General features: G+C 41.7%; 1 protein-coding gene across 2 annotated transcripts in view; it reads left to right on the top strand.

The window, feature by feature from the left end:
* RHOBTB1 (Rho related BTB domain containing 1) overlaps nt 1-14,305 on the top strand; it is a 126,471-nt gene that overhangs the window by 85,013 nt on the left and 27,153 nt on the right. For both annotated transcript variants that reach the window (XM_075612966.1, XM_075612965.1), the window contains 2 exons: nt 11,109-11,310; nt 12,510-12,613. In XM_075612966.1, the coding sequence (XP_075469081.1) occupies nt 11,119-11,310; nt 12,510-12,613 (296 nt within the window). In that variant the 5' untranslated portion in view covers nt 11,109-11,118. The remainder of the gene's footprint in view (nt 1-11,108; nt 11,311-12,509; nt 12,614-14,305) is intronic.

Below are 14,305 nucleotides of genomic sequence, written 5' to 3'. Positions count from 1 at the left end.
TAAAATAAAAACTGTTCCCCACCTCACTTTTTTTTATTTTTTATTTTTTTTTAAAACATCTTAATACGCCTTGAAAGCCCCAAAATGTGAAAAGCAGACGTGGCCTAATTTCATTGTTTCTGAAACCCCATTGTCCATATTAGAGACGCAATAGGGACTTTACAAGCAAGTTACAGACAACAATATAATATTTAAGATATATCAGGTTAGTACATTATCCGCTCATAAGGAATGTCCAGAGTATTTTCATCTCTTTACTAATCAACATTTGTAAGCTACTCAAATGTAATCATCAGGGTTTAACATTTTATTTCTGCTGCCATCTTCTTTGGCTTTACCATCTCATTCCATTACTTGATTTTTACTACTATCTCTCTCTTGGCAAAACTACGGGGACACTTTATTACCTAGGCCCAGCAATATCAAATGTTAAATGTCTCTTGTTCAAAACAGAAAGTGAATCCCTGCGCTTCTCCCATAGGGATAGCAATCAATGGGGAATATATATATATATATGTATGGTGTAAAAAGGAGACTTTTGGTATACATCCTTTGATCAAATAATGCCAAGCCTGCTAACCACGTCAAGGTAAGTCTCTTTAGCAGGTCCCTACGCTAAATGCATACTAGTGTTATGTGAAATAAGCCCAGAAGGGGTTAAAATATCAAAGCATATGCTTGTATAACCTAGTGCAATTAAAAACTGGTATATACCAGTACAGATACTCACATGTAAGTGAAGTGAAATAAGGGGACCTTGCTAGGAGATTATATACCTAGAAGAGGAGGGGCTGGCCTGCCACAAACTGCTCAATAAACAGTTGCAGGTGATTGGCTAAATATATTCAATTACACCATAGTAGTGTTGCCCTCTAGGAGCGTGCTGCAAAGGATTAAAATCGGCCCAACAAATAATGTAAAACAAATATAATCACTGCGCTTCTCCATGTAAAGAGCATGCAGCTAGTACATATATATATATATATATTCCCCATTGATTGCTATCCCTATGGGAGAAGCGCAGGGATTCACTTTCTGTTTTGCACATTTGTATGGCCATTTCCTTCACTAGCTGCATGCTCTTTACATGGAGAAGCGCAGTGATTATATTTGTTTTACATTAAATGTCTCTTGTTGGCAGGTAAAATTTGCTTAGCCTCGGTGGTTTCTGCATGGCTGTGTAGCCCTTTTTTCTGACGCTCCAAAGAGACTACGGGTACTGCACACACCTGTGGCTCCCGAAGATCTGAGCCTCCGCTAGCTGGGAGCCTGGGGTAACACTTTATACTAACGGCAGCGCCTCCACTTACCCAGGATCCCCATCATGTAAGATTCCCTTGGGCAAGAAACATAACGACACACATGCTTTGAACTGGTTTACTGAACGCACAGAATAACCCTTATACTTTATATGCAATACACACTCATTAACTGGTACTATACTCTAGTGGCTCGGCCACTGTGCTAAGGAGTAATGTCTCTGTCCCGTCACCGCGTGCCCCACACCGTGTCCATGTGTTATAATGTATATTAGGCTCAGTCCTTTGGCCACTCCCTTAGTGTCCCCAAAGAGTGTTCCCTAAGGCGGGATCAGCGCCTGTTGACCGGTGTTGGTGCACTTGTTGTAAATACCTTCCTGTCACTGCAGTGACCGGCAACAGCTTCAAAAAGGATCCGTCGATCCAACGCTTTGCTTCCTGATGTCACGATGCTCAGCAACCTGGTCCCAGATGACTGCAGCAACCGCAACTCCGCATCTTGTCCCTAACTGTTACTCAGTAAAGGAATAACGCTACCACTATAGGGCGTCCCTGCAGCAACTCACTCTATGGTGGCTCAGGGATAAGAAGGGCCTGCGGGGAAGATCTGTCCTATGCAGGCGGGTCACGGACCCCCTGCACCCACACTACCTCTTCCTTCGCCCTCCGGTTCCCCCCTGCCTAACGTGGTCTCTCCCTTTCCTCCTCCCCCGATCCCAGCCCTCTCACTGGCTCCCGGACATCAGGTGACTGCGCTAGAGCCTTTCCCTTACTGGCCCATCTTTCGCACGCTTGCATTGCGCATGCGTGACCTCTGCTCTGCCAATGCCCTCTGAATGTTGCGCAATAAACATGGCGGCGCCCTATACTGCCGGGCCGCCTCAAAACTTTACACCACTCTCTCAGAGCACACACTACAACAGCATAAGGTACCTAACACACCCCTACAGCTGTTTAAAGGAAAATAATAATAATTAATAGCAAGAAGGTAGAAATTGATACATGATGCTGAGGCATCAATAATAGCATAAAGATTGTTGTTATGGTAATTTTTTTGCATCCTGTTTGTGGACCTTTATAATATCAGTTGTTAGTGCACATAATAAAGGTATCACCTAATACTGTACTGAAGTTCTCCATTTACTCTGCGCTGGGGCTTGATACAGATTTATTTCCACCTAACATCTCTCCACATTAGATTAGTTTCAGGACTTACTGACCCTCCGTCACCTTAGGCCTGGGACATAGTAAACACTTTGGTGCTGCTGCTCGCTGCCGCGCTCTCTACCAGGAGCTTTTTGCTGTCCTGGCAGAGGAGACAGCAAGTGCGCTTGGGAGACGGGTATCACTGTGTGTGTGTCACTTGGTAGCTGTCAGTGTGTGTGTGTGTGTGTGTGTGTCACTTTGAAGTGGTCTGTGTGTTTGTGTGTCACTGGGGAACCCGTATGTGTTCATACCACACACACAGACACCCCGCTGGCGTGCTGAGGCTCAGGGAAAGCGGGTGCTTTCCCTGGCCTTAGACAGCGCGCCGTCAGGGGGCGGGCCGGTGACTTCACGGAGCTGGTTCGCCCTCATTGGTTTAACACTTAACACTCGCCTCTTCTGCTCATAAAGGGGGAAAAAAATGTTTTCTCATCTCAAAGGGCATTTCAGCAGGACCTCCTAAAACATCTCATGACAATTTTCTAATTAGGAAAGAGCCCTTCTGCAAATTCCTGCCCTCTGGGATAGAACAGCATGGTGGAATAAGATGAATATGCAATTCTAGTGACGGCCCTTCATTGGGATGGGGAGCAAATTAATAGAGGGGATTCTGGGAGAGGGCATATTAACTAAAGAGGCTGTAACCAGACTTGCTGTTTTCGGGGCTGCGGACAAACATGGTGAAATTCCCAGCCCATCCGCGGCCCTGAAAACAGTGAGGTTTGTGGCCCTGGAGGATTAACCCTGCAGGGTTTCATGCTTCTTCATGGGACCCCACAGCGGTAATCCCCTGCTTGATGGGCCATCTGCTTGGAGAGAACCGATACTCGCCTTTTTTTTTATATAGATGAGCTGTGCGTCCGTCTCCCCATCTGCAGCCGTGTCCCTGCAGCGCTGACATTAAGATGGAGGGCTGTATAGTATTTCCTTCCCCCTGACATAGATGTCCGAATATGGGGCTCCACATCATGAGGGGAGGCTATACGATCATATTCGGTCATCTATATCAAGGGGCTGGACCGGAGCAATGTGCTTTAACATACCCGAGAATCTCACTTTATTCCCGGATAGGTTTTTGGGGTATCCTATAACTCTCTTGATCCCAGATACATGTTGTCCTGTCCAGCCCCATTGATGATCTAGATTACAAGAATATGGTCATATAGCATCTCCCTCATGATATAGAGTCCCATATTCAGGTATCAACATCACCCAGGAGAAAGGAAATGCTGCACAGCCCTGCATCTTACCTCCAGCGCTGCAGGGACACGGCTGCAGACGGGGAGACAAATGTGCAGCTAATCTGAAAAGTGGAGATCCGTATTCTCTCCAGTCAAATGGCCCAAAAGGATTATCACTGCGGGTTCTCATTCAGAAGCATGGGCCATGCACAGTGAATCTCCCAGGGCCCCTTACTGTTTGTGGGGCCGCGATCGCACATGACTGTGGTGGGGGCCACAAGCGATCGTGGCATCAGAAACAGGAACTGTGGCCACATCTGTGTAGTGACATATTTTCAAACTACAATTGATTATAATTCAGTAAATTTGTGGAATTTTTATTTGAGGGGGGGGGGGAGAAATGCATACTTGTAGTTGTAACTGGCCACTTTTTCATACGTATCAAGTTGAAAGCTGTTTTCAGGTGTTTTCCTTTTTTACCTACTGTGCCATGCTGCATAGATATCAGACTTGTAGCACCAAGAACAGACATGAAAAAAACAGTGTGCTACTTTAATCGGTTTAGATCATACTGTCTGCATTTATTTTTAAACTTCTAATGCCACTTTTTTATGTACTTATCATCCTTTTGGTTGCTACAGAAAACATTTAGAAAGTCATATCCACTTCCTCTTTTGAAACGGGCTCTCTCACACACCTTTTTTTTTAGTTTTGCCCTTTGGCGACTAAGTATCACAACCAGATCTGTTGCTCTATTCCAAAAAGCAGACTGCCTTACTCTGAAAGCTGTAACGATAATGTTACACTTCGTAATATAATGTTACATATCAGCTGCAGTATTTCACAGACTGCAGCACAAAGTTAGAAGGCGGCCATTTAGTTAGGCACACAATCAGCATTTTTACAGATTTATAACAGGTGCACCAAACGATTGCCAGCTTAGGTAAGGATGTAGAATTATACATTGTCACATGCTTTACATATAAAAGAAAGGGGGGTGGAAACAGGAAGAATGTAGTATTTCTGCTTTAATTGATGATCTCAGCCAATTGCAGTTACTCCCTCCTGTGTCACACCCCCCCCCCCACAATGTGTCACAACCCCCACCCCCACAATGTGTGTCACAACCCCCCACAATGTGTGTCACAACCCCCCACAATGTGTGTCACAACCCCCCACAATGTGTGTCACAAACGTTTTATTGAGGGAATTTAGAATACAGAATAATGCAGCTTTCAACTTTTAAAAATACAATTTTCAAAATGTATTATCACAGCACAAGACCATGGTATAAAAGGAAAAAGTGTGTCATCTGCATATAATTATTTCATAGTATTTTTTTTGAAAAGTGTTCTCGCTTCACATTAGTAATTTTGTATTTACGTTTACATATCAGTTTGCTGCCTGAGCAAACACTTTAACAAGTTAATATTTCTCTGCATAATTAATGTTAAACTATACAGTATTTGGTAATTGCTCTTTGCTCTATATGTAACCGCATATGTGTGCTGTCAATCTTAACTATTTTTAATCTAATTTAAATATTTGCCTAAGGCAGTGTAAAGTGAGTACATAGGTGGAATTGTTCAATCAATATACAGCAGCTTACATAATATTAGTAAGGTGTGAGTAGTGTTTGGTGCTGCGGAACTGTGACCCCATAGTGCCTTTTCCATTAAACTTCTAATCGAGCGCAGAAAATTACGTTAGTTGGTGAGCCTCACGTTGGGAAATGGGGTAAGTTGTTTGACACAATGTAGAAAAAGACACGAAAGTCTCCAACGTTCTTGTGATTCGCCAAAATTGATGACTTTCCACAGCTTGGCTAAACTGAGCAAATCCCAGAAATGTTTGTAAAAGCAAAAACTGTATTTATTTATTTATTTATTTATTTATTAACTTCACACTGTGGGGCTTATGCAGAGAGTTACTTATTAAATTCGCCACAGGATTGGAATATATTGTGATGGTATGCAGGGAACTCCGGTAGCGCGGAGTGCAGGAAATAGCTAATAAGGCGAGTTTCACTTGGCGTGAAACTCGCCATTCTGAGCCGCGCGGTAATAGCCCACACTACAGCCAACTTTTGTTGGCGGGCAAAATTTCAACAAAACGCGCCATATAGTAGCTCCGATTGGCGCGTTCATGCGAATTTGAATAGCCCCGCCAAATTCTCGCCACTATCTCTTACAAAGCAGAACATTTTGGCGCAAACCTGGCTAATTATACCTTTCCGTACCTCTCTGCATAAGCCCCTGTGTGTTCTTGTTTGCATGGCATTACCCAGAATCCTTGGCTGCAGTGGAAGCATTGTAATCTCGGAGATAAAGGGGAAAGGCAGGGTTGTGGCCCTGTATCTTATTTTGGGTCTGGTTGTAGTCACTACTAACTTCACATTGCAAGGCCGGTAACCATCCTCACAATGATGAGACCTAAAAGGTCAAAACAGATGTCCGTGAGTAGGTTTACTGGCTGAGCACTTCTTTAACCCACGCTATGCTGATAAAGCTGTGTAAGGCATGTATTATTGTAAGCGCGGGCGCGGCAGTGAAAGATACCTGTCTGCCTATGACAGGGTATCCACTGCCGACGCGCACGGCAGGCAGCGTTGGCGCGGCAGCTTGGTGGAAATACAAAGACATTTGTATTTTCGAGCCAATCACAGGGAGGCCTGCCCGTTTGACGTCATGGCCACGCCACATCCACGCGCAGCATCATGCGCGCGCACACGCTTGTTATAATACGAGCCTAATACGGCAGGAATACGTTTATAGGGATCCGTATTTAAATGGATAAGAGGCAAAACGCACACTGCGAGTGCTCATTTGCATGTCATTACCCAGTATTCCTGGCTGCAGTGAAAGCATTGCATGCTCAAATAATGGGGATAGGCAAGTTTGTGGACCTGTCGGAGACGTGTATATGCTCATAAATTCTATTCTTATTTGCTGAACTTCAAAAGAAAGTTTGCTGAACATTTTTGCCTTTTGAGCAAATTTGCTTGAATTTCTGTGAAGAAAACTTCCCACATATGAGCTTGTTATTTTACAAGGCCAGTGACGTCAGCAAGGGGGAAGGCAGAGGGACGGAGAAGCTCCCTGATTGGCTGTAAGGAGGCCATCTCTCCAAAAATCAATTCTTCCGACTACCAGATTTTTGGTAGCGCCGTCGCTCCGTCGCGTCCACTGTAAGCGACGGCGACAGTGCATTTGTTTTGACGCGACGTCACATCGCTGTCACTATAAGCGCAGCCTAAGGAAAGCTGCAATTTTCCAAACTTTTCATGATCTTGATGAAACTTTCGTGAGCTATTAAGCAGCTATTATAAAATCACAAGCCTCGCCATTTTGCAGTTTTAAAAATATAAAATAAATAAAACATTATTTCCTGTCTGACATTATTTTCCATCTACTTTATGTTAAGTATGTAATTTGCATCCAGAAAAGTAAATTGATACCATTTTTGCTGCCATGAGATTGTGCTGAGGTTAACATGTCTTCTCCAGCCCCCCACCCCCCACACAAGGCAGTAGTGTGTATGACTGACTGTGTCACTTGCTCAATTCTATTTGTTAGTTCCAATTCTTTGAAGCCTCCTTAATCTCACATGAAAAATGTCCCCTCTTTGTGGGGAAGAAGTTTCCTATAATCACTTTCTTTAAATGAACATTTTAGGCAGTGCAATTGTTTGTGGACTTTGGCTGCTTGAGTTCTGCTGTGTGATATTGAAAGGCTATTGTTAGATAGAGAAACACTGCATCATTATGTAATACACCATGCTCAAATTTAAGGAAGGAGTTACGTTTTTTTTCCTTCCTGTGCCTCTTTAAGCATAAATTGCAGCCTAATGGAATCCAAAGCCCATCAAAGTAAAACACTTCAATTCATCAAGCTCAAGTAGAGGGCTCCTGCAGAATGAAAATGGTCTCATCGGTTTGTTCTTGCTGTTTCTCTTCTATCCGATTCTTATTGATTGGATCCACTCTGAGCCTGTCTGTTCTTGAAATTGTAGGAACAAACGATAGGCACAAATCCTTTGACCGATGATGTCATTGATAAGGGAAAGGGAAAAAAATGTTAGCACTGAACAAAATAAACTAGGTCAGCTACACTTGAGGTACACAATGAATGTTGCCGGATGTTGGGCAGGGCTAAAATGGGATAAGTATAGGAAAATGTTTCTGCAATTAAATCTATAGTGCCTTATACAGACACAGCCTGTTCAGCTGGCCACCGTGCGAATACACACGATCACACTATTATTCAGAAAATAACGGAGACTTCATAAAATTGAGTGGTAAAGGTATTGCACATTGCGAAATGCCACAACATTTTATACCAGAACGGTCATTCTCATGGGATATGTGTGGTATGCCCACAACATGTTATTTAAAAATACAAAAACAAAACAAAAACTATTCACTTGCTATTCAAGGTAGGTACTGTATTTATTTGTGAGATTCTTCAATAGGTTTGTAGCTTAAAGAAAAAGTATATCATTGGTACAGCTCAATAAATGTGGCCACTCAAATTATTGCTGCTCTCTGTCTAGGAATGAAAATATTTGACCTTTATTGTTTAATAAATCGAAGTAGGAATATTCGGAAAGCCTTGCTCTAAAAAGCACAAGTACTGAACATCCTGTTTTGTTTAAAATGTCTCTTTAGAACTCAATAATGAACTTGTGAGGCTGCAAGTCATGGAAATCTATATTTTATTTTTTCCATTCCCACAAGAATCTAAAATTGTTTAGATTATCACAGAATGAAAAAGAAGGCAAAAAAGTTATTATGCAGCTTGTGACAGATCGCAGACTGCTGGTTTGCACATGTACTGTATATGCTGTTCATTAGAGTGCCCATTGGGTTGGTACAAAGGTAGGGATAAAGACATTAATAGAGTAGGTGGTCCCAGGAGGTCCTTTTTGTTCAGCGGTGTCTCTGGAACCTGCTGTGAGTTCCCCAGACATCGTTATAAGTCGCTCTGAGAGAGCTGCAGCTCTCAAACCAAGTATCTGATCTTCCTAGTATTACTAATGAGAGAATGAAATGGGGATATTAATGGTAAAATCATACAAACACTACAGATGTTCAATTAAAATAGGTCAAACTTTCACATTTCTGGTTTAGTTTCCTTTTTTTATTTTTATTTTTTTATGGGATTTATTTATTTTTTATCACAAAGTTTTTTTTTTTATTGAATTTTCAAAATTGGGGTACAGAATAAAGAATGACAGGGGGAAATCATATTAGCATAACATAATATACTCTATTTAATATGACATACAAAAATACACAAACATGGGGTGGTTATTTAAAAAAAAAACCATAACAGTCTAGAACAGGGGTGCGCAAACTTGGGGGGCGCGGGCGGTTGCAGATGCCCAGCGCTCTTCCCCCAACGCATTTAAATGAATGCCGGGGGCTCGTGTGAGGCCTCTGTAACTTCACTTACCTTGTCTTCGACAATGCGGCATCAAAAGACGCAGCGGGGTTCACATGCCGCCACGTTGCCTGGCAACGTGATGTCACGTGACCCTGCGGCATCATTTGACGCCAAGAGCCAGAGACAAGGTGAGGGAGGGGGGGGGGGCGCGAGCAGTCGGAAAAATTGCGCACCCCTGGTCTAGGAGATCACCCTGCAGGGTGAAGGGACATTAATCAAGCACTGGTAATTTGCCTTTGACAGGCCTGAAATATTTGTTGTTCCTACTGTCAAGTATAAGAAACTTGTTAATCAAGTCTGTTACGCTGACCACACTGGCAGAAATCTCTCATTCCCTCCTTTTCTCATTCTCTCTCCTGTTGTGTAACTCCTACTGGTTGTAACCTTCTCTTAAAGCGGGAATCTCCTGCAAAGACCTATTGGAGTTTATAACTGGTTCAACACTTTTATTTATTTATTTTGCCCTCGAGCATTTCCTGCTCTTTTTGTTACAATTTTGGGTTGAAATCATTGTTTTCTTAATCTCTAGCGTGTCTGGTTACCACGACTACAATGGGCACCAAAAATCTCCTGAATGAATGAGATTTAAAAATAAAATAAAAACATCCACCCCCCCAAAATGCAAAAAAAAAGGCGATCAGCACAGCGTGTGGCTTTAAATGACGCGTTACAACACAGTGTAACGTTAACGCTTGCTTGATGTGTGCTCATAATGCCTCTTCTAGAGATGGTAGCGTAATGCCGTTTTTACAACTTAATGCAGTAATACGGGTTTCTTTGTTTATTTTATTTTTTATTACAGGATTGAAGCAGAGGGTCTCCAGAGCGGAACCGTTAATTTCGGCTCCGAGGACCCATTCCTTCCAGAGATACCTGGGGGGTGATGGTATCTCCTTTCAGTTTAAATGTCTTGGTCACGCGTGCCAATAGGAAGCCGTACCGGATGATGTCACAGCTTCATATTGTCCCGCATGACATTTAAACGCCGCCATTATGTTAGGCACACAGTTTCTCTGACTGCAGAGATACCGACGGCACCTATGGAGTTGCGTATCTTTGGGAGCAGGGGGGCCCCAGAGCTGAAATGAACACAGTTCTGCTCGGAAGACCCCCTGCTTCAATCGTGTAATAAAAGTGAACCCTGTATTGCTGCTTTAATACACAGACCATCTAATTTCTGAAAATTAAATAAAAGACGACAACTATTCTGGAAATCCTGCAAAGTGTTCCCCTCGTGGCATTGTAATGTTTAGCATAACCTCTCGTGGTGCTAGTTACCGAGCTCCGAGAATAGATGTGCGGACAAGAAAGTAGAATAGCTGAAGTGGTATAATGCCTGATTTCCTATGGGAGCGGGAGGTGAAAATTAACAGGTATAATTACTACACTGCAGCTAAACCCCAGGAATATTATGCACGTCAAGAAGAAGAAGGGGGGGAGGGGGGGGTTACTTCCAACACAAAGGAGGATTTACAGGGATAAAATAAACACTTCCCTGCATTGTGTTGCAGAAGTGTATTTTCTGTAATGAAAGTTGTTTTGATAGCTGATTCTAGAAAGGTGAATGCTTGTTGCTCTGGTAGTGTTTACTTTTATATTTATATATTTCAAATGTTTATTTTTTCAAAACTGCTTAAAAGAAAGCTTGTAGTGAACAGCAAAAGCAGGTTCCTGCCAGGTTGTTATGGGTGAAGCTGGGTGTCCTCTGCCTCAGAGTAGAGTGGATAATAAAATGTAAGAATATTCCAGCAGGCCTACTACAATCCAGATTTACCTTAAAATGGCTGGTTTATATTTAGTGCAAACAAGGTTGTAATCATGTTTACTTCATCCAAGTGTACTGTGTCAAAACAATAGTTCGTGTGGAGGGAGTATCACTTGGTATAAAAGACCAAAGACACTCTAGTCTGTAGCCTTATTTTGAGTTTGGTGGTTCAGGGTATTGGACATCTGAATGGAGCAATCATGTAATGTTGTTCTTGGAGATCTATAATAGAATTGATCCGTCTTCTTTACAGGTCTGTATAAATGGACACTGATATGGATTACGAAAGGCCCAATGTTGAAACCATAAAGTGTGTGGTGGTCGGAGATAACGCGGTGGGGAAGACGCGTCTTATCTGCGCAAGAGCATGTAACACCACCTTAACTCAGTACCAGCTACTGGCTACCCATGTACCCACAGTATGGGCAATTGATCAGTACCGTGTCTGCCAGGAGGTAAGTCGCTATATATCAAACATAACCTAATGTAGAAATGTACTAAACTACACATGCACAATTGGAACCTCTTTGCTGCCAAAAAAACTCTGCAGTGTATAGGTCTGCAATGTCTTGCTGACCCCACGTGCAATAAAGGGGTTTAACAGTAGCAATGTAATAATTCTCACTTTGGTGCCTCCATTGAGGGGGGCGAAGAATATTGGCTACAGAAAGCATGTGCATTGCTATGTCGTTCCTGTAATCGTCTTTTCCCCAGCAATATTTCAGGAGATGTAATTATTTTCAAAATGTGGTTGAGCAGGTTGTAACACAGCGCTTTTTTTCCCCTTTCAAAGTTAGGGGTTCCTTTAACAAGCCCTCCGGTTTAATTGTAATATGTGACAAACTTAAAAACAGCAGTCTTCCTTCATTAGTCAAATGCAGATACAAAATTAAGCCCTTAAATGCAGGGATTTCACCCTCTGCCTCCCTCCCCCCCCCCCTTGTTTGCTTATGTGCTTGGTACTCTATGCATTATATTTTCAATCCCTTTATATATTGAATTTCCTGTATGATTAGATTTTAAAAGTCATGCATGGATACATAAACTTTTTACTTTAATTTTCATGAAGAAATAACTATTGTTTGGATTATATTGCTAAATTCTAGATTCAAAATCCTTAGCAGGGCGTCCTACGATTCTGAGACCATTATAGTTATAACCTCTAGTTGCCTCATTACTGCAGCACAGAAATGTCTGCCAAATACTGCAGGGATGTGTTCCTCCAATTGAGTATACAACACGTCCTCTGACCTGCACTAATAACCAATAGCAGAGTCCTTCTCCACAAATTAGTATTCTGCTATTGGAGTTGGAAGTGTGGCGGTATAGGACAAATAAGATGCATAGTTTGATAAGAAGTTGTAGTAATTGATGTACTCCATATACTGTGTGTTTTAAGGATCTATTTTCTTTATGGGGGTGCCCTATGGCAATTTTTGGAATGTGTTTTTGCTTTTTGTTGTGACCGCGTCTCTAGATTGGCATACATTATCATATTTGCTTCATTGCCGGAGCATATTAATTTTGAGTTAGGATTCAAAACCTGTAGTGTTGCTTTAAATAATTCACTACTTGTATAAATATTGTAAAATGTGAAAGCTGCTGCAGAATTGAACCTCACCCAGTCTCTTTGAATTTATTGCTTTCATTTTAGGTCCTTGAGCGCTCCCGGGATGTTGTTGATGAAGTGAGTGTTTCTCTCAGGCTGTGGGACACCTTTGGTGACCATCACAAGGACAGGCGGTTTGCTTATGGAAGGTAAACAAATACTGCTTAGTGCTAAATAGCTTGTACAGCATAAGCTAAAATATGGGAATATTTGTGCAAAGCACAGTGGGTTCTTGAAGATTAATAGTATTCCTTGCCCAGTGGTAAAATGATGATGTGATATTCCATTTCACGTAGTCTGCATGTCTGATATACAATGCTCTAGCATTTATTCTAGTCCCTTTAGCTGCAAGGCGAGCTATTCTGTCATCTGATGCAAAGGTGAATCTGGCCATATAGAGTTGTAGTATAACTGTGCAGTAATATGCTTTCTTCAAGTCCCCATAATTGTATGCATCATGCTCGCATAATCCGACAGTTTTTTGTTTAGGAGAAGTTAAGATACAGCAATTTTTAGTCATCCACTTCCATTTTTCTAATAACTAATTGAATTTATAAATTAGAACTCATCACAGCAAGCTGTTTTCTTTCCTCAGTTGGGTATGAGGCTCTAAAAAGCCCTAGATACTCTATATTCTGTAATTTAGGGCCTGAACTTGCAAAGCTATTAAACATATCTTAAATTATTATAACGTTATTAAAAATTCTACAGATTGTGTTACATGGCTAAGCGTATCCTATATATTTTACTTTGTTAAACTGAGCCTTTAAGCCTCACGGTGCAGGGATGATGGATTTGTACTTTTTTATTCTGGATCGTAATTTTGTGTGATGGGATTTTCTGTTGGTAAAAAATACATAAACAAGCAAGGTTGTATGGTGCTCTGGAACAAAAATAGAGAAACTAGCCAAAGTCTTAGGTGGTGTACCCCTCCAAACTAAACAATGAATAGGGCTAGGATATAATACTCCCACAAGCACCGATAGATGAGAAGCTGGAAGTAGAGTCCCACAAGCACTGAAGTAAGGACAATACACACCTGCCGGTGTCCAGCGTCAGAACAGCATCATGGCAATAAAATGGGGTATATAAACAGTGATCCTTATAGCCTTTTGGGGAAAAGGAAAGTGGAATGAGCTCACATTTGAATATAAAAACTCACATGGTTGAGGAGCCTCAGTATCCACTTGTCCAGGGGTGTATCGTGCCTCCGTTGATGTAAATTAACAAGGAGAAGGAGAGAAAAAACGAAGCACTGATTCCACTGCTAGCTTGAAAAAACACAGAGGTGCGTTCCCATAATAAACAAGTTTATTGGATCAAACTAAGACAAACAGAGCACCTACGCGTTTCGGGCTTGTGGCCCTTTATCAAGGTGAATTGATAAAGGGCCACAAGCCCAAAACGCGTAGGTGCTCTTGTTTGTTTGTCTTAGTTTGATCCAGTAAACTGGTTTATTATGGGAACGCACCTCTGTGTTTATTCAAGCTAGCAGTGGAATCAGTGCTTCGTTTTTTCTCTCCTTCTCCTTGGTAAAAAATACATAGCATAACAGTGGCTTCCTACAATCAGTACATGGGTTATATTTTTTTTACATTCCTAAAAATTGACGGGGCATATCTCCAGACTGGTAAAACACCAGGAAGAAACCAACAATTGATTCAACCATAGAGCATACTAAAGGACATATTCAAAATTACATCAAAATAATTCCTATATATTAAAAAAAAAAAAAAAAAAAAAAACAGCGGTCCAATATGTCATCCGTACTTGTTTTATTCTTTTTCAAATTCTGAAATCCACTGACGAATATCGACAACAGGGTGGATTCCCAAGCATAT

Source organism: Ascaphus truei, chromosome 8, assembly GCF_040206685.1.
Source record: "Ascaphus truei isolate aAscTru1 chromosome 8, aAscTru1.hap1, whole genome shotgun sequence".
Taxonomy (NCBI): Eukaryota; Metazoa; Chordata; class Amphibia; order Anura; family Ascaphidae; genus Ascaphus; species Ascaphus truei.
The sequence above is the reverse complement of the archived record's forward strand: the minus strand, read 5'-3'. Positions and strand labels throughout refer to the sequence as shown.